General features: G+C 54.2%; 2 protein-coding genes across 2 annotated transcripts in view; both read left to right on the forward strand.

The window, feature by feature from the left end:
* SHANK3 (SH3 and multiple ankyrin repeat domains 3) overlaps positions 1–20,546 on the forward strand; it is a 298,288-nt gene that overhangs the window by 189,089 nt on the left and 88,653 nt on the right. The window contains 1 exon segment of the mRNA XM_048925496.1: positions 4,246–4,321. Coding sequence (XP_048781453.1) covers positions 4,246–4,321 — 76 coding nt within the window.
* The window catches only part of LOC125684168 (uncharacterized), a 100,702-nt gene that overhangs the window by 58,288 nt on the left and 21,868 nt on the right, over positions 1–20,546 (forward strand). The window lies entirely within an intron of this gene.

The raw sequence follows: 20,546 nt of genomic DNA on the forward strand, positions 1-20,546 counted from the left end.
TCGTCATGATTCACCCGGTGCTCCGGTGCAGGCGTCTGTGTTGTGCTGCCCAAAGCCCTCAGCTTTGTTGTGCAGCCACTGGGGAAGGTGCTTGCTGGGGGCACCCTGGCTGCAAGGACAGCCCTTCGTTTGTGTGGCCCTGTGCTGGCCTCTTCACCTCTGAGAATTTGTGCTGCTGCAGTGCCTGTTGTGACACAGGAGCAGCTGATCACAGATGATGAAAGAGACATTGCTACTCACGATCAGAGATGCATAAATCTTGCATTTAATTAGCTGAAATGCAGTACTTAGAAGCGTAGCTCCAACATGCTGTAGAAAGAAAACGTTATCTTTTCACATTCCAAAAGATTCATTTTTTTTTCCATTGGTAAACCAGTGTTTGCTGTCTGAGACAGGGACCAGCCCAGTCCTGGAGGACTCACAGAGCTTCCTGTGCCATCAGCTCTGGCCCAGCAGCACTCTGCCATGTCTGCATGACAGCTCCTGCTCTCCTGTGACCTTTTCTCTGGCACATCCAGACTTCTGTCAGCCAGCCGTGGGACATTCATGTTCTTGTGTTTTTATTTAGTGCCAGGAGGCAGGCTTACCTAGAAAAAATGATTCTGAAAACTTTACCAAGGCACTTTACAGGTGGTCTGCGGAGCAGCTTGAGCACAGCCTGCATCCATCCACGCGCTCCTGCTGGGTGCCAGGCTGTAGTTTTCCAGCGTTCTATGTTCTCTGTTCCCATTTCCCTGCTGGCACAGCTCCTCCCACAGGGTGCCCCAGGAGCTGGCACCTCCGCGCCCGTTTGCTCCCTCGTCCCTAAATATAGAGCCTCCCTCTCCACACCTCTCCAAAGCATTCGCTCCTCTCCATCCATCAGCCTCGGTCCCTGATGCCTCCTTGACGGCTCCATTAAACACACACTCCGCAGCAGCTATATTTAGAAGTCAGGAAGAGAACGAGCCTTTGGGCTGCGGACAGCCCATAAATCGAGCGCTCTTCACAAAGTCACCACTCTTCTATCTGGAAGGAGATCAATAGAGGTGTTTGCAGATGAGGTACAAGTGTCTGTGCACGCATGGACGGGAGGCAGGAGATGAGGAGGCTGAGCACGGCAGAGAAGGGAGGAGAAGGACCTAAAGCACAGCTGTACAGGGAAGAGGGAGTGGGGCTTCCTAAGGGCCCCCACGAACAGAAGTGAGGGGAAATGCATTGAGCACGGTGTGGCAGCAGGGCTGTGCTCATCCCTCACAGGGTCGGAAAGGGGCAGGAAACATCTCTGACCCTCTGCATGCCATGCAGCAGGTGGTGGATGTGCTCCCCTTGGCCGTTAGGGTATGCTCAGCTGGTGCCCCCTGTGGAGCCCAGCCCCTTCCCAGTGCATCCATGTCCGTTTGTACACAACTCTGGATGCTGATTCCTGGGCTGTGCATTGGCCTGAAGCCCCATCCTGATGCTCTCCATGCATTTCAGCTCTCTGCTGCGCTCCTCCTTGCGAGGTGCCCCAACCTCCTGGGGGGGCTCACGGTGGGCAGAGCTGGGGCTGCCCCTCCCGTTACAGCCTCGCTGTGCTGTCCTGGTGCTGCAGTGGTGTTGAGGTCCCTCCATCCAGAGCAAAGAGCTGCAACCCTTCTGCGGCTGGGCAGGATGGGGAAGGGGTGCTTTCAGCCCCAGGTGAAGGGGTCAGCTCCTTCTGTAGCTGTCTGGCAGCACCTCGCCTCCCATCACTGCACCCACCACTCCTTATCGTCTCTACTTTTTGGCACAGCATGTCTTTTCCTCAGGAAGGTTAATTCCTCGCTTCTTAGAGAGAGTTTCTCCCAGGACCCCCAGGACAGGGCTTGGTGGAACATCACCTGTCTGGAGGACCCAGCAGGTAAACAGCGGAGGGGCTGCTCTGAGAGCTTTGGCCTGCTTGGGGCCTGTGGGGCCAAACAAAGCCTTCTGAGGGCCTGTGGGGCCAAACAAGACCTACTCTTCACCTGGGGGGCCAAATGAGGCCTGCTCGGGGCCTGGGGGGGCCAAATGAGGCCTACTCAGGACCTGCAGGGCCAAACAGTACTTGCTCGGGGCCTGCAGGGCCAAACAGTGCCTGCTTGGGGCTTGCGGGGCCAACGAGGCCTACTCTTGACCTGCAGGGCCAAACGAAGCCTGTTGAGGGGCTGTGGGGCCGAACGAGGCCTGTTGAGGGCCTGTAGGGCCAAATGAAGCCTGCTGAGGGCCTGTGGGGCCAAACAAGGCCTACTCGGGGCCTGCGGGGCCAAACGGGGCCTGCTCGGGGCCTGCGGGACCAAACGAGGCCTGCTCGGGGCCTGCAGGTCCTGACCGCCCCGCGGCCCCGCTCCCGGCGCTGCCTTCTCCGCTGTGGAGCGCGGGCTCCCCCTGGCGGCAGCACCTGCCGTGCTCCGCTCGGCTCGCGCACCTCCACCGCAGCGCTGCGGCATCGCGGAGAAGCGACGGATGCGGCCTTGTGGCGATGTCTGTGGGTTTGGGAGCGGCACAGCGAACGCTCGGCTCGCACACCGCGATGGAAGAAGGAGAGCCCGTTGTGGCAAATACTCTGGGAGAGCCCTTCGGTGTCTGGGAAAAGGAAAGAGCAGAACGCAGGAGGATGTGGGAAAGGAAAAATCCCCAAAAAGGCAGAGCTGCCGTTAGCAAATTAGTTTTTATGTTTTATGGTGAAGTGAGTTGTTAACTGTTATGCAGCCTTCCCTTGTGGGGTGGAGGTGGGGGGGGGGCTCTGCCCCCAGCAGGACGGAGTGCTGGGACAGCAGTGGCAGTTCCTGGGAGCATGAGAGCAGAAAAAAAGGTTTGAAAGCTTAAAACAACCTCATCTGGTTGGCAGCGACAGCAGAACCCAGAGCTGCAGGGCTGGAAAGGACCCCTGCAGCTCCCCCCACCCAGCTGCACAGTGTCCAGCTGGGTTTGGATCCCTGCAGAGGGGATTCCCCCCCCCCCCCCCCCCCCTCTGTGGGCAGCGGTGCCCCCACAGCCCCAAGGTCTCCCTCACACTCACACGGAGCTCCCCGGGCTCCATTCTGTGCCTGCTGCCCCTTGTCCTGTCACCAAACAGAGCCCGGCCCCCTCCTCCTGACCCAGAGCTCCAGCTGTGCCCCCCTGTTGCAGGGCAGAGGGGAGCAGCACCTCCCCACCCTGCTGGCCACACTCTGTGCAATGCAGCCCGGGGTCCCGTTGGCCTTTTGGCCACCTTGTGGTTGGCTCTTGGTCAGCTGTGAGCTTCCAGGACCCCCGGGTCCTTCTCTACAGAGCTCCTTTCCAGAAGCTCTGCCTTCTACCTGTACTGCTGCAGCCTCTTCTCAGTAGCAGTTGTCATTTTGGATTCCAAAGCAGGAAAAAGCAAACGTTTGTTTTGCTTTGGCTGCACACAGCTTGTGTCCCAGCCAAAGAGGAAATTGAGTCTCGTCCATGCTCCACTATCCATGCCCTCTCCTTTCTTTTCACCCCTTCTAATCTCCCTGCTCAGCAGCATCAGATGGTTTGATGTCCCGTGCAGGCATGCAGGCATGGATGAGGTGGTTCAGCGTCACTCAGCCCAGTTCATTGCGAGGCCTCCAGTGCTTCCTGTAGGTTGATTGTTGTATTAACCCCGGGCCATGCAAATAAATTCACTTTTGGTAGCGTTAAGTCAGTTTCTTCTGTGTTAGGAAGGATGGTTTACTCCCAGCAGGGGACGCAGTGCCTTGGGCCATGGAGCTGCTTGGGATGGCGCTGCTGTTCACATGCAAGGGGTAGCAGAAGTCTTTGAGTTCCTTCCTCCCCTTTCTCACGGCTTCTACGCACCCATTGGATCCGTTGACCCCCTGGTGAGGAGGACGGGAGCTGTTTCCATCTCTTCTGTGGGATTTGCATCCAAATTCCCTGAGACTGGCAGGATTCAAGTGGCCGAAGGGCAGGGGGGATTCATCTGGGACACAGGACACACCTTGGCCTTGCAGGCGTCGGTTCTCCATGGCACTGCTTTGGAGTTTTGATGCAATTTGATGCTTTGGTGCACTGAAATCTGCAGGCTGAGGAGTGCTGGGAGAGAGATCTGCTGTTCACAGAAGCTGCTGTGCACTTGGGGCTGCACACAGCCCTGCGTGGGGCTGCTCGCACTGCCACGTCTGCACGCAGATTATGGCTTGTTTTCCACTTGGTGCTTGCATGAGAATGCGTTCACTCTGTACACGCACAGAGGAAGCAGACACTGACCACTGCTGTGTTAGCTCTCAGCTCTGCACTGTGTCTTTTTTCTTGTAGAAACCAGAGAAGACAGAACAAAGCGTCTCTTCCGACATTACACTGTGGGCTCTTACGACAATTTCACCTCTCACAGGTAAGCGCTTGGCTTTGTGGTTACAAAGGGATTCATTTTCACGGGCAGAGCGTCCTGCTGGACTTAACAGGAAGGGAGCTTTGCTGCTTCCAGTCAATCCAGTTACAGCCTCAGCTGTTGGATGTGGCTCACTGGGGTGAGACGTGGGCACAGAGCAGGGCGCTGCGTCTGGTTCGTGTCTCGCTGCAGGAGAGAAATGTGCTGGGAACGTTTTGGTGCGCTCAGGAAATGGAGGAGATGCGTTGGGTGTGGACGGAGCGCGGCGTTGTGCTGAAGGGAGGGGTGCTGCTGGGTGTTCACTGTGTGTTCTGTGCACTCGGGGCTGCCATCCTGGTGCTCTGCTTCATGGCATCGATGGAAGCAGCTTCGCTATGGAGAACGGCAGGCAGTCAGAGCTGGTGCAGGAGGAGCACGGGATGCATCCTGGCAGCAGGGAGATGCTGCTGCTGTGCTGTGCCTGGGCCCGAGCAGTCCTGTGTAGGAGCAGGGTTCCCCTTTGGGCCCAGGAACGTGCTGCTGACACGGGGCTTCTGTGTGGGGCACTTGAGGGGTGAACGTGGGTCTGCTCTGTGGAGCCCTTGCTTGCAGTCGGGCTTCGGTGCTGTTCAAAGCTGTTGGTCGTTAATGTAACTGGACGGGCATTATTGCACATGAAATAAGTGTGAGTGACACGGAAGGAGCAAGTGGTGACAATTCATTATGCTAAGCTCTCCTCAAGCCTTTGAGCTCGCCAACAAGGCAGTGAATGCAGTCTGTATCACTGAGCTGCTTATCCCAAATCTGTCTCCGTAGCTCTGAACATTTTTTACTCCGAGTTATGGGCGTAACTTGTTTGGATTTTCAGAAATCCTGTGACATGCTTCTTTGGGGCTGTTTATATTCTTAGCTGATCATGGGACAAAAGAGAAAGTGCCGCTATGACTCAGAAAACAGCAAAGAATCAAAACAGGGAGGGAAAAGCACGGATTCCCATGGCGACCAAACGCCCCATGGAACTCCCTGAGGGTCTGCACTGGGACCACTGTTTGTTCTGGGTCTTGAAAAGGGCAGGAAATAGGTCATAATTTGCAGATGATTCAAAGTTGCCTTTGTTGAGCAAGACAAGAGTGGATGGATGAGATTGCACCAAGCTGGGTCATTAACCAGTGTGATAATAGGAGCATTTCTTTGGCACGGTGAAAGACAACAGCCAAAGAAGTGCTCTGAGCTGCTCTCACCCATTTAAGGTTTTTCAGCTCTTGGTAATGGCTTAGGAATGAAGTCCTGACTTCACTGTGACATCAAAGTGCAATTGTTGGGAAAGGAAAAAGGAAAAAGGAACAAAACAGAAGGTGAAAACAGATGGTTGGCGTTAATCTGCACTATGCACACCGACTGGAACCTGCGTCCAGTTTTGATCTTTCAGACTTGAAAGATAATTCATCAGAAGAAAACTAAGTCAGCAGAGCAAACTAACAGGTGCTCCTGGTGGCCAAGTGTCTCCCATTAAAGGGTGAGGCTGAATAGGCTGAAACTTGGCCAAAATGGGGGCAAGATGCATGGATTGTTCTGGCGGTGGCTGTTTTGCCCATCATGACCCTGTTTCTCCAGCATCAGCTGGGGAGGGGGGGGAGTTGTGTGTAGACATGTCTTATCTGCACAGTTAGCCACGAGAATGTATCTTTTCATCTTCACATTCCCCAGGGCTCCGTGTCAGGAGGACTCAAAGCATCCTCTGGGCCAGCTGAGAATGGCTGTTTGCGGGCTGCACTCCTAACCCTGGCAGGACACAGGGCTACCTTTGGCTTTTGAAGGTTTAGGCAGATCTTGTGGGGTCGTTCAAACAGACTGAAGTGTTTCATCTGCAGCCCCGTAATGTGGAGCATAGTTGTGCAGCATCAGAGCACGAGCACAGCTGCTCCAGGTCGTGCTGACATCCCTCAGGGCAGCGTCGTGCCCTGCAGCAGTGCGTGGTGCAGAGGGAGAACCAAGCAAGCAGGTTGCTGCTGCATCTCCCCAGCCTCTCACCCTGCCTGCAGCGCTTCATCGCTCAGAGCCAGAGGCGATGTATTTGTGTTTAATAGCACTGACAGACTTCTGTTCCCCTGGTTTGCCCTGTGGCGTGTAACTCAGGGCTCGCATTCCTCTGGCGTGCAGATGGGGCTGGGAGTGTTGGCGGTGGGGCAGGGGTGGTGCTGAGCACTGGGGACACACATCTGCTGCTCCTGCTGCCCCACAGTGTGCTAATAAGAAATGAAGAAGTTTGCTAGAGCATGCAAGCCTCCCATTCACCGAAAGCAGGAGTAAAACACAGCCTTGCCACTCAGTGAAAGCCAAGGTCGGGCTGCTGCCGTTGCCTTCCTTGCATCCACGCAGTGCTGATGGCCGTGGCCCCATCTGAAGCCCTGGAGGTGAGCGCTGTGGGAGCAGCTGCTCCGTGGAGCTGCTCTGTCACCAAAAGCCACCCTGAGGCTGGAGCTCCGTGCTCCCACGTTGGGGCTGTGCCTGTGCTCCAGGCCAAGGCTCGTGATGTGGCTCCTGCTGAGCACAGTCCCATTTGGCAGCTGGGGCTGCAGAGTGGCCCTGGGCACAGGGAGTGGAGGCCCGGGTGTGTGGCAGTGGATTCGAGGGGAAGCAGAGTGGTGTCTGCAGTGTGAGGGCTTTAGAATCGCCTTAATAAATAGGGTGCATGGGTATCTGTCCCCCTTCTTTGCAAACTCCATTCCTCTGTGCTGCTCGATGAGAGGAGGGTGGAAAAGAGTGGATGGGGGGGAATTTCTTCTCTGAAAGAGCAATCAGCACTGCACTGCTGCCAGGGGCGGTGGGGAGTCCCCATGCCTGGGGGTGTTTGGTGAGCACAGGGATGGGGCGCTTGGGAACGTGGTCAGTGGGCACGGTGGGGTGGTTGGGGCCGTGCTGGGGATCTCAGAGCTCTTTTCCAACCTGAATGGTTCTGATTTTTTAGTTTGCTTTCATTTCTCACTGCTCCGGCCCGCTAGCAGAAGGCAATCAGTTGCACCAATCCCCCTTACGCCGAGTGTTTTATCCGTGATGGTTACTGGTGAGTGATTGCCCTGCCTTTAGCACAGCCCAGGAGCCTTTCCATTGTGTGCTCCCTCCCTGTTCCTTGAGAGAGCGACGTGAAACCACTGCAATTAAACACTTGAACCGAGGGATCCCTTTGAAGCAGAGATCAAGAAGTACCCAAGGTGCAGCAAACACGAGCACAGTTTGCAGGAGCGCTTATTCCATCATCTCTGCCTTCGCTGGAGGTCTCAGACGTGGGAGAAGATTAACATAATGACAGCGTTTGAGGAGCAGCTTAAAAGTCCTGGAGAAAATTGCACACGAGTGACTTCAGATTTCAGGAGAAGTCTTTGAAGCAGCCACAGGTTTGAATGGGTCTCCTGCACAGCGGAGCAGGGAGCAGCATTACGAGGCTGAGCGGCAGCTTTGGGGTGGGGTAGGGATGTGATCTACTCCTTTTTTTTTTGCTTCATAAGGTAAAAAGAAAGCTACGAATGCGTGGAGGGATGTATTTGAGAGCACGAGAAGATAGTAGGCTGTGTACTGGGGAAAAAAAAGTCTTTCCTTTTGTGGAACCGGCCTCCGGGGAAGCAGCATTTCAGAGCTCAGTGCCTAACAAGTGCATTGCCCATAAGAAATGATGGCTGCGGGGTCCTTGGAACAGGAGAAGGCGGCTCGGGGCGCCTTCCCACCTCCCATCAATGCCGTTCTGAGGCAGCTGTGGAAGAGAGGAAGCAGAGCCTGCATGGGAGCAGGGATCTGCTGGGTGCACCCAAGGTCTCGGAGAGCAACGAGAGCCTTCCCTGGGGACCTGAGGATGAGGAAGGCAGCACGGAGCTCAGCGAGTGTAATCCAGTCTGCTGTAGGAGCTGCATCCTCCAGGATTGTTCTTGGCGGAGCGAGGCGGTCGCAAGGGGAATTGACTTCCCTGATGAACCATGTAAAGGGAAGAGATTAAAGTGCTTTTGAAATTAACTCTATAAAATTAAGAGCCCCCATTCTACGTGGCACAGCTGGGAAGCAAAAGAATTGGGAGCAACAGACAATTTAGGATTATTTTCTTCTATTCAGTCATGGGGATTAATTGACCAGGAAGAGAGATTACGACAAGTCAGCGCTCAGCAGCCATCTGGATGGGCCTTCCCTGAAAGAGGAAAAACACGAGGGAGTCACGAGTGGGGATTTCTGTGCCCTGAAAGGAAGAGCCCTCCAAAGGCCACCTGGTCTGCAATAAGCAGGGACCCCCACAGCTCCACCAGTGCTCAGAGCCCCGTCCCCTGCCCTGGGTGTCTGCAGGGATGGGCAGCAGCACCTCTCTGTGCAACTGAGTGGTGCCTCACTGCCCTCAGTGCGAAGCCCTTGCTCCTTACATCCAGCCTAAATTCTCCTCTCTGTTAGTTGGAATCCATCTGCCCTGCTCCTGTCACAGCACCCTGCTGAGCTGGGTTCTCCTTATGTTCTCTCTGTTGTACGTTCCAGTCTGTGTGCAGCCTCCCTGGTGTCTCCAGGTCCTGGCAGTGACGTGTGCCTTTCACCTCTGAACTGGACAAGCACGGCTACCTCAGCATCAGCCGTGTGCTGCAGCCTGCAAATGTTCTGATGGACTGAGTGAGCAAATCAGTAATGGAGAGGGTTGGTAATGTCTCATAGACACCATTGGGAGTGCACCAACGGCCCCTATTTCTCCCTTCCCCTGGCACAGAAGAGAAGAGCAGCAGTGTTTTCCCCGTACAGATTCAGTTTGGTGGCTTCCATTCCTTTCATGTCTATTCTGGAATCACTTATCTGGGCTGTGACCTCACTCTGATGGCATTTCTGCTGTGGTGATGGCATTCCTCACCTCCTGCACGTCCACCCCCTGGCCATGGGTGCTCCTGCAGACAGTGCAGGGCAGGGCAGGGCAGCAAAGGCAGCAACAAGCTGCATCCCTTCCCAGAGCAGGACAAGCAGAACCTTCTTGAGCTGAGTGTGGCTCTGAGACCACGCTTCTGATTTCAAGGCCAAGTTCCATAGGGTCGTGGGCAGCCTGCCATAGTGTTGGAAACCCTGCCCATGGCAGGGGAGTTGGATCTGGATGGGATTTAAGGGCCCTTCCAACCCAACCATTCTGTGGTTCTGTGATCTATAAGGACCCTTCCAACCCAACCATTCTGTCGTTCTGTCATCTTTAAGGACCCTTCCAACCCAACCATTCTGTCGTTCTGTCATCTTTAAGGGCCCTTCCAACCCAACCATTCTATGGTTCTCTCATCTATAAGGACCCTTCCAACCCAACCATTCTGTGTCGCTGTCATCTTTAAGGACCCTTCCAACCCAACCATTCCATGGTTCTGTCATCTTTCAGGACCCTTCCAACCCAACCATTCTGTGGTTCTGTCATCTTTAAGGACCCTTCCAACCCAACCATTCCATGGTTCTGTCATCTATAAGGACCCTTCCAACCCAACCATTCTGTGTTGCTATCATTTTTAAGGACCCTTCCAACCCAACCATTCTGTGTTGCTGTCATCTTTAAGGACCCTTTCAATCCAACCATTCCGTGGTTCTGTCATCTTTCAGGACCCTTTCAATCCAACCATTCTATGGTTCTGTCATCTATAAGGTCCATTCCAACCCACCCATTCTATGGCTCTGTGATCTTTAAGGGCCCTTCCAGCCCACCCATTCTAGGATTCTATTCCTTTCCATGCTGCAGCCTATTTGTTGATTGCTTCCATCTGCTGTAATGCCATGTAAGACAGTTACCAACGTGTGCCACGCACTGTGCACTGATGCTCCTATGAGCTGTCATCTAGGAGGCAAACAGCAGGCAGGGAATTGAGTGCTGCGTCACTTTTTCTGTCATTCTGTCCATTTGTGGCTAATTAGCAAGCTGATGGCTAATTAGCAAGCCAGTGTTACAGGCAGGGCTCGGTGAGGAGGCTGAATGGGACCTGGGCAGTCGCTTTCCAGAGCAGTCATGCAGATATCCTGCAAAAGGTGCTCAACACTTGAAAACTACGAGGGGGAGTGAATGTGGGACAACCTTATGGTGCACCTGAGCCGATGGGCAGCTGGGAGGCCGCCTGTGCTGCAGGAAATGGGCTTTTCTAGCAGCATCCCATCTCGTGGGAAAGAGGCAATTTGCACTGGGCTGGAGCGGCGTGCATTTCTATAGCAACAGAAAGTGTAGAGGGAGAAAATTAAATCTCTTCTTGCAAAGCTTCTGTGTAATTCCACTCGTCACGTCAACGTGCCGTCAGGATTGTCGTGGAAGATCTTTTGGGGAGCAGCACCTTTTGGAGGCATTTCCCTCACTCCCTGAAAGCTGTAGGACACGAAATAGTAAGAAGTGAACTCCCACAACCTCTTTGCTTTTCAACACAGCAAAGTGCAACGTTTGGCACTTGGGCCGGAGGAATCCCAGGCATCCATACAGGCTGGGAGGAGCAGAGCTTGAGAGCAGCCCTGCAGAGCAGGACCTGGGGGTCCTGGGGGGTGAAAAACTGAACCAGCAGTGTGTGATTACAGCAAATGGGATCCTGGGCTCCATCAGCAGAGGGGTGGCAGCAGGGACAGGGAGGTGATCGTCCCCCTCTGCTCTGCTCTCATGAGGCCCCATCTGCAGCACTGCGTCCAGGGCTGGGGGTCCAAATACAAGAAAGACAGGGAGCTGTTGGAGAGGGTGCAGAGCAGCCACAAAGATGAGCAGGGGGCTGCAGCAGCTCCATGCAAAGCCAGGCTGAGGGAGCTGGGCTGTTCAGCACGGAGAAGAGAAGCTGGGGGTGAGCTGAGTGCAGCTGCAGGAGCTGAAGGGAGCCTGCAGCCAGGAGGGGAGTCAACTCCTGGAAAGGGGAGATGGCAGCAGGACGAGGGGAAACGGCTGGAAGCTGAGGGAGGGCAGCTGGAGGTTGGATGTCAGGGGGAAGTTGTGTGCTGTGAGAGCGGGGAGGGGCTGGAACAGCTGCCCAGAGAGGCTGTGATGCCCCGTCCATCCCTGGAGGTGTTGGAGGCCAGGTTGGATGGGGCCCTGGGCAGCCTGGTTTAGCATTAAACGTGGAGGTTGGTTGCCCTGCATTGGTGGGGGGTTGCAGCTTTGTGATCCTTGAGGTCCCTTCCAACCCAAACCATTCTGTCCTCCTGTGATTCTCTGCCCTTTGTTCAGAGCTGAGATTCCCCCCTCCCACAGCACAGCTATCGATGGAAGGAAGCTGGTGAGTGCCCTCCTGCCCAGCATCTCCTCCCGCTGCCCTCCAGCCAACGCGTGCTGAGAGCAGAGGATCAGGAAATGATGTGATGTCAGCAGTGCGTTGTGGTCAGTTTGGGTCCTGCATGCAGGGAGCACTGGAGGACCATGGGCAGGTGGTGGCAGCTGGGCACGGCAGCACATCTGAAGCCCTTTTGGCTCCTGTGATCTTTGGGGCTGGCAGCCTCAGCAGTGCTCATCTGCCTGGTGATGGATCCGAGTGGTCTGGGAGCCCACGTGGGCACATCTCACAAAGGGTGACACACAGAGGGTGTCACCAATAGGAAAGAAACCGAACGTCTACCAAAGCCCTGCTGCTTCTATTGGAAGATACCTGCAGCTGGGATCCTAAATCAGAGCTGGGAGAGATCCAGAGGAGAGCACAGGGGCAGTCAGAGCACAGAGCAGTGAGGGAGGGCTGCACAGCCTGGGACTGTCAGCCTGGGAAGAGGAGCCTGGGGAAGATCTGACAGAGTTGATAGAGTCATGTGTGGGCAAGGAGAAGGTGAATGTGGAACAATAGGTATCTCTCTGTACAAAGGGATGAGGTGGCACTCGGTGGAATTATCAAGCAGCAGGATTAAAATAAAACAAAGCACTTTGTCACTCTGCAGGTGGATTTATTCGTGCTGCGTGATGTGGAGGCCAAAAATATGAACGCGTTCAGGAAGGGAGCACAAAATGAGGGGGGAGTACATTTGTGATCAGGAAACACCTTGACCTGTGCGGGGTTTGGCATTGGGTCACCGCTTTCAGAAGCAGGAAAGGAGTCCCGGGGGGGGGGGGATCAGGGTCCTGAGTTCTGTTCCTTGGGGTCTTCTTCCCTTTGCTGCTTGTTGCTTTGTTCATAGGCAGGCATGGTGTCACTGAGCCCAGGTTTTCTTCCTGTGCCACTGCTGGGAAGCTGCTCTGCAGGTTGGGCTGGAGGAGCTGCAGGGCTCCCTTCCATCCCCCACAGCTCTGCAGTTCTGCTTCTGTGTTCTGCAGTGCCCGTGCCCCTGCCTTCTGGCTTACCATTGCTGTTGGGTGGAAGGAATCCGTCCCTCTGCATTAAGGGCTCGTTTTAACACTCCAGCCTAATTAAAGAAAATAGTCACAGGTCGCATAGAACGTAAATTGGTGTTCCTTCGTGCTAAGAATGCACTAAGTGAGAACATGCTGGAGCATTTTCATTTCTTTTCCACCACCTTCAGAAAAGGAGGAATGGTTCTCTGAGTACTGGACAGATATGGAACTGCTTTCCTTCCACATTGCATTTCTTTGGTCTTTGCAGCTATGAAGCTCGGCTGCTTTCCTTCCACATTGCATTTCTCTGCTCTTTGGCAGCTATGGAGCTCAACTGCTTTCCTTCCACGTTGCATTTCTTTGGTCTTTGCAGCTATGAAGCTCGGCTGCTTTCCTTCCACATTGCATTTCTCTGCTCTTTGGCAGCTATGGAGCTCAGCTGCTTTCCTTCCACGTTGCATTTCTTTGGTCTTTGCAGCTATGGAGCTCAACTGCTTTCCTTCCATGTTGCAGTTCTTTGGTCTTTAAGAACTTTGTCTTCATGTCAACTGTTGGGTGTCTTTGAGTGAAGCATGAACGTTCTCAGTAACGCTGCACTGTGTTTCATGGTTCTGTGCCATGTACAGTGCAAGGAGAGCAGAGACTCTGTCATCTGGCCGTGGTGGAGAAGTTCACAGTGTGTCTCTGCAGTCAGACCTGTCTGCCTGACCTTATCAGCAAGGCTCCGTCATAGTGTGCAATTAATTCCCATCTCAAACGTGATGAATCACGAATCAGAAGGAGCTCCAGGGAGCAGCCTCACGTGGGAACGCGTGGCACTGCTGCGCTGCTCGCTTGGGGTGCAACAAACTTTTCCTTGTAGGGGTTCCTGTGGTGCAGTGGTTTGGGGTCTGTGATGAAAACCCTGCTTTCAGCATCAGGTGCTGCTGAGCAGTGCTGCAGGTAGGATATTCCAGTGCATGATGTGTCTGCTGTCAGAGCCTTCCCCAAGATGGCACGATGCATCCCTCTCAGTCATTGCCATCTCCCTGTGTGCACCAAGCCTTGCTGCTGCTGCTGCTGCTGCTGCAGGGCCCCCCCAGATGGAAATGGTTAATGTATTGCTGCATGCATTGACTTGGAGACCTGAAGGAGCAGAAGAGGAACCCACGACACCTCTTTAACTTCAGAGTGTCTGAGCAGTGGGATGAGCATCGTCCTCCCCTTTTCTGGACAAGAATATCCGCTTAATGAGGGACAGAAGACACTGCAGTGCCCTCGGTGAGTCACTGCCAAAACTGCACATTTGTAGGCAGGGTAAGAATCCCAAATGATCTGGGTGATGGAAACGCTTGTTTGAAAAGGCAAAGATGCAGCTCAGTAGAGGAGAAATGCAAATTGCTGCTGTGCCAACGTGGGATGGCGAAGCGCTGGGGGTGCAGCAGCTCTGCAGAAAAGACGTGGAAGTTTATGGCAGTCCTCAGCTGAGCATCAATCGGCAATAACAACATGTGCTAAAAGGTGCTGGGACATCCAAACAGGAGTCCTGCAGGTTTTAGAGTAAATGCAGTCCTTAGCTTGGCTCTGGTGAGGTGTAAGGTGGGATGCTGTGCTGGGGGAGTGCAGGGTGCCGGTGCTGAGGTCCATCATTTGCACTGCAGAGGATGAAATGGGGATGAACCACTCCATGCCTTCCTGAGTCAGACTAGGAGTTGTCACAGCCACAGCAAGATTCAGCTGGCCAAAGAGGAGCACAGCATCAGCAAAGTTCACCTCCATGGTCATGGAAAGGTCTCCCATTGGTGAATAAAGGACCTTTCAGGCTGAGTTCTGAGTGTTTTGGTGCTGGAGGACGGCCGTGTTTCTGCTCTGCGTCGCTGCCTGCAGAAAGCAGTGCTGGGAAGGATGCTGCACATTCCTCACAGAATCTTCTTGGTGGATTTCGGTGGTTTTTCATTTGATTGGAGGCTTCTGGTTCTTGTTCTCCCAGAGAGGAAGTAATCAGATCATCACAAAGAAATGGGATTTTTACAAAACTGTGCCAAACATTCCTTCCTCCAGCGCTTCTTCAACTCACAGCAGTTCAATTCAATAAGCAAAAATTACCATAAACCTCTTCTATTTTGATAAAATATTAGTGAGAAGGGGCAATTAGGTTTAATTTGACTTCCTGGGCCTCCCAGCCTGCTGCATTTTACCTGGATTTTACTGTGTTTGCCTGCAAAGACTCCTGGTGGACTCACATGCGAGCGCTCCTGGGATGGAGCCCTCCTGCAGGTTTGGGCAGATGAGGCATCCTGCAATGCCAGGGAACAGAGAACTCCTGGATTTCTCAGCAGCTTCACCTGGGAGGTTGTTTCTTTTTCCCCCAGAGGGCGGTGAGGCACTGGCACAGGTTGCCCAAGGAGGCTGTGGATGCCCCATCCCTGCAGGCATTGGAGGCCAGGCTGGATGTGGCTCTGGGCAGCCTGGGCTGCACACAGCAGGGCTTGGAACTGATGCTCACCGTGGGCCTTTGCAACCCAGGCCATTCTGGGCTTCTATAAGTCTATGATTCTGTGACTCCCTATATTCTTCAAATGCAGCCACCCCATTCAAATGCATTCCCCCCATTTGACTGGGGGTGTTCAGGTGTTCATACATCCCTGTATGGCCTCCCTTACTGCTGGCTCTTATCCTGCTCCGAAAAGTTTGGGGTTCGCCTGTCCCTGGAGCAGCATCTGGGAAGGAGGAGCGAAGAGGGGCTGTAAGCATTATAGATGTAGAACCAGGAATCACAGTTTCCAGGCTGCCTGGTCCTCTCCCAGCGTGATTTGGAGAAGCTGAATGGAATTGTCAACTCGGAGCTGTCGCTGAGGAGCCCCAAGGAAGAGCTCAGCACTTTCCTGACACGTTCCACTTCATTGCCCATTCCGGTGGAAATCCAGCCTCATTTCAAGGCTGAATTTCAAGGCTTTTGAGTCACATCTCGAAATCTAACCTTTTTTTTCCCCACGTTAAATTCTGGCATACCAAAAGCGTTTTCCTTCCGTGATGTTCAGGACGGTGATCTGCATTCCTCCTGACCTGATAGGAGGAAATCGTGCTGAGTTTCACGCCGTGAGGCCTCTTTTCCAACTTCTCTGCTTGCTTCTTGCATTGCTTTGGGACCTCAAATGTTTCCACATTGGTCTTGAAGACGCAGGCAGGAGCGCTGGGCCGTGCCTCACCACGTGTACAGCTTTTGTTAAGCCCAAGATTGCCTTTCTTCACCTGGTAGTGATGAGAGTTGACATGGTGGCAGTACCCCCTTCTTCCAGGTGCTGCTTGCCAAAACATCTCCTACCCTGCAAACACAGAGCCCGTGGGGTTGATGCTTTGCATTTACCTGTGTCCAAACCCTTTCTTGTCCCGAGGCTTCGTGCCACAACGCAGATCATTCTGATCATTCCGCTGAGGCAGCATCCTTAGGAGTCTGCCCAGTCTCTGCAATTACTTGGGCTGTCTCCTAACATCTGTGGCCAGCCCTGGGACTCAGCCCTGCTTTCTCTTCCATCTTCCAGATAAAGCATTTTGTTAATTTACTTAGCGTTGGTGTCAGGCTGATAGTTTATGGCTCTGGTCTCATCCCTGGCTCTCCTTCAGGGCTCTGGAATTTCCCAGGTTTCCAGAATTTCTTAAATACTGGCACTTGTTTCTGAGATGGCTCCTCAGCTGATTTCTTTAATGCTCTTCAGCGGAAAGCGTTCTGGCTCTGCATGTGAAGATGCTTTACTTCAGCAGGCGCTGCTTCGTGCTCTCCGTGGAGGTGACACATTTTCCACATATATCATCCTAGTAGATGTTGACGGCGGCCAGCTTTGTTCCAAATTCAGCATCAAAGTGCCTACTTTACATTTCTGCCTTTCCTCCATTGTAGCTCGCATTTCATCACCCACCTCAGTGCTGGGCTTGGGCCACCTCGAACTCGTAGGCTCTCTTTTTGCCCTAGAGATGCTGTAGGAACGGTGCAGAGGACGTGCTGGAGGAGGAGTTGGCACCTGCTACAAGTTGCAAGAGGAGAGGGTATCTTCAGCCCCACGGGACAGTGGGGAAAGAGCTCTGAGATCCCCAATCCAACCCCAATCCATCCCACCACCCACATCCCCAAGTGTTTAAGGGCACCAAACTGGAGGCACAGTGCAAACGCTGCAGGCAGAGCGAGCAGAAGGAAATGGAGGTTCTGACAACACACAGACATCCTCCGTGCAACCAAACTGTGTCCAAATGAGGAGCAGTGGACCCTCACCTGGGCAGGCTAAAGGCAAAAGCACTCCTAAACCTCGGTCCACTGAAGTTCTATGTATGGCTATGGATCCCTCGCAGCCTTAAGGGTTCAGGGCTCCTGTGGGATTTGCAGGCAGTGGGGATAAACCAAACCTACCAGGGTATGAGCAGCCCCATCACAAACCTTGGTCCCCAGAACCCATCTGTGCCAACCCCCACTTTAAGCAGAGCAGAGCAGCCTGGGCCAGCACCCTTCAAACACCCCCTGAGCCCACGTGGGCACAGCACAGGGACGGGCAGTGGGGCTGGGGGCTGTGGGGCTGGCAGTGGGGACTCAGCAGGGCTCAGCACCGCGAGCAGGCTGTGCTCCAGAGGAGCGGTGGGCAGCAGAACAGAGCAAGGGGTGACCTGACATGTGGTCAGGGTGAGCAAAGACAAGGGCCTGGCGTAAAGAGCTGTGAGCTCACAGACTCCCTGAGGTTGGAAATGACCTCTGGGATCCCCAGTCCAACCCCATCCCACTGCCCACGTCCCCCAGTGCCACATCCCTGTGCTCACTGAACACCCCCAGGGATGGGGGCTGCCCTGGGCAGCTGTGCAGTGCTGATTGCAGCACAGGTTGTTCCCAATTCCAACCCAACCCTCCCCAGCACAATGTGAGACCATCCCCTCCTATCCTACCAAGCTTCCCCTGTGCTCAGAGTGACTGCCGTTGCTGGGACAGGTTTGTTTCCTCACTGGTTTTAAACTGCTTTTTGGCAAATGTTTGCCAAGGTTTTCTTTGCACTGTTGGTGCCCTGAAGATGTGTGTGCAGGCTGTGCTCATAGCCTGTGCTCTCTTCTTCTCCTGGGTTGCATTCCTGGAGTTTGGCTGACTGGAACTCTTCCACTAAAGGAGCTTGTGGCTTGTGTTAAGGTTTCAGAGAAGGGTAAATCAAATGATGATATATCATTGGGAATGTGGAGCCTGTAAATAGGAAAGGAGTCAACTCTTTGATAGGGTAGATAACAACGGAACAAGGGGAAGTGGTTGGAAGTTGAAGGAAGGAAGATTTGGGTTGGATGTCAGGGGGAAGTTGTGTGCTGTGAGAATGATGGGGGCTGGAACAGCTGCCCAGAGAGGCTGTGATGCCCCGTCCATCCCTGGAGGTGTTGGAGGCCAGGTTGGATGGGGCCCTGGGCAGCCTGGGCTGCTGTGCAATGCGGAGGTTGGTGGCCCTGCACGGCACAGCGGGGTTGGAGCTTTGTGATCCTTGAGGTCCCTTCCAACCCTGGCCATTCTGTGGTTCTGTAATATGCCCTGTAAGAAGGAGGAGGTGATGGAGGTCCCCACTGAGATATCTGTGAGCAGATGGGCCCCACACAGTGCCTGCATGGTGAGAACCTCAGCCTGTTCTTTGTAGGCTGTTGTCCTTCCTGGGACTCTCTGGGAGGACGTCATCTTCATGGGGTTGGGGTCAGGCATGGAGCTCAGCCCCCACCACGATGCCTGCCCCACTCCTGGGCCCTCTGCCCCCCTTGGGACCCACCAGATCCCAACAGCACAACGCTGGGTCCTCGCTGCGTGCCTTGAGCTGAATCCAAGTCGTACAGCATTCAGTATGCTGACATCAGCTGTGGGGATTTGCAAGTAGCTTCTTGGCCCGTCTTCTGGAAGAGATGCTGAGGAAGAGGAGATTCATTGCAGAGGAATTATGATCGCTGGTTTTGGCACTTCACATCAAGGGCCAAACGAGGCTTGAGGAGGGCAGGGGAAATTCAATCATCAAATGGGCAGCTGGATGCTTTGCTCAGAGCTGTTATTTAATAACGGCTCCCACCGGTGTTCTGCAAGAGCTGCTTTTGCCTTCATGAAATTAAATATCGTGCTTTCCCCAGTGGACTTCGTAGATCTTGTGGCAAGGGGGGACCGAGCCTGAGGCCACACAGCTGAGCTGCTGCTGCTCTCCTGACTGCTTGAGAGGTGGAGTGCTGGCTGGTGGAATTCCTTGTACAGGGGAAGGCAGAAGAAACAAGGATGTGTGCAGCAGCAGCCTGCAGGGCTGAGCAGCACGGAGAGCAAAGTCTTGATGCTGTGCTTGTCCGTTCAGCTCTGAGGACCCGAGCAGGACACACCAACAAACACACACTGGAGGCATTGGTGCTGTGGGCAGCAGCACACACCACGGCCCGTCCCTGGGAAGGGCAGATCACAGCGCTTTGGGAAGGCACAGAAATGCTGCAGGATGCACACCGTGCACAGAGGGAGCAGCAGGAGCCTCGTGGTGCAGTGCTGCTGCAACAACCGCGTGGTTTGAGCAACCATGTCAGCATTTAGAGCTTGCTGTCCATCTCCAGAATTGCACTGGTCATGATTCTGTCTAGAAATAAGCAGTCAAGTCTGTCTGAATGCTAATTATCCCACAGAATCACAGAATGGTTTGGGTTGGAAGGGACCTCAAGGATCACAAAGCTCCAACCCTGCAGCCACACGCAGGGCCACCAACCTCCGCATTGCACAGCTGCCCAGGCTGCCCAGGGCCCCATCCAAGCTGGCCTCCAACACCTCCAGGGATGGACGGGGCATCACAGCCTCTCTGGGCAGCTGTTCCAGCCCCTCCCCGCTCTCACAGCACACAACTTCCCCCTGACATCCAACCTCCAGCTGCCCTCCCTCAGCTTCCAGCCGTTTCCCCTCGTCCTGCTGCCATCTCCCCTTTCCAGGAGTTGACTCCCCTCCTGTCTGCAGGCTCCCTTCAGCTCCTGCAGCTGCACTCAGCTCAGCCCCAGCTTCTCTTCTCCATGCTGCAGAGCCCAGCTCCCTCAGCCTGGCTTTGCAGGGCGGTGCTGCAGCCCCCTGCTCATCTTTGTGGCTGCTCTGCACCCTCTCCATCAGCTCCCTGTCCTTCTTGTATTTGGACCCCCAGCCCTGGACGCAGTGCTGCAGATGGGGCCTCATTTGGGCAGAGCAGAGGGGGACAATCCCCTCGTATAATGATGAGTTTCAGATTTGTAACTGATGCTACAGAGAAATAAAAGCCTTTTTCCACATATATCATCCTAGTAGATGTTGACAGCGGCCAGCTTTGTTCCAAATTCAGCATCAAAGTGCCTACTTTACATTTCTGCCTTTCCTCCATTGTAGCTCGCATTTCATCACCCACCTCAGTGCTGGGCTTGGGCCACCTCCAACTCGTAGGCTCTCTTTTTGCCCTAGAGATGCTGTAGGAACGGTGCAGAGGACGTGTTGGAGGAGGAGTTGGCACCTGCTACAAGTTGCAAGAGGAGAGGGTATCTTCAGCCCCACAGGACAGTGGGGAAAGAGCTCTGAGATCCCCAATCCAACCCCATTGCCACCATTGCACCTCTGGGTGATGTTTTAAGGCATAGAGGCCCTCTGTCCCGATGCTGCAGGCTGGATGTGCTCACCTGCAGCCCTGCAGGGCACAGCAGCACGCGGGGCTCCCGGAGCAGTGGGCTCATGGAGGTTGTGTGGAGCTGCACCTTTTTGCCTGTGCAAACACCAGCAGTCGCGTGCACAGCGGGGAGGACGTGCCAACAAATCACAATGGGGTTTGTAATTACTTTGTGGGGGTGTAAATTACTGCTCAGGCTGCAGGGCAGGGGGGAAGCGAGCCATAAATCAGTCCCTGTTCCTCCGCCGGCTGCTGCCATGCTGCTGCTGTGCATGTTTGGGAGGCTGATTTTCTCTTATTGCTTGTTTTGCTAGGAATGCTAATTAACTTCCAGGCCTGTGATTACTTGGATCGCTTTACCTTTTTCTAT

The sequence above is a fragment of the Lagopus muta genome, chromosome 1 (genome assembly GCF_023343835.1).
Source record: "Lagopus muta isolate bLagMut1 chromosome 1, bLagMut1 primary, whole genome shotgun sequence".
Classification (NCBI taxonomy): domain Eukaryota; kingdom Metazoa; phylum Chordata; class Aves; order Galliformes; family Phasianidae; genus Lagopus; species Lagopus muta.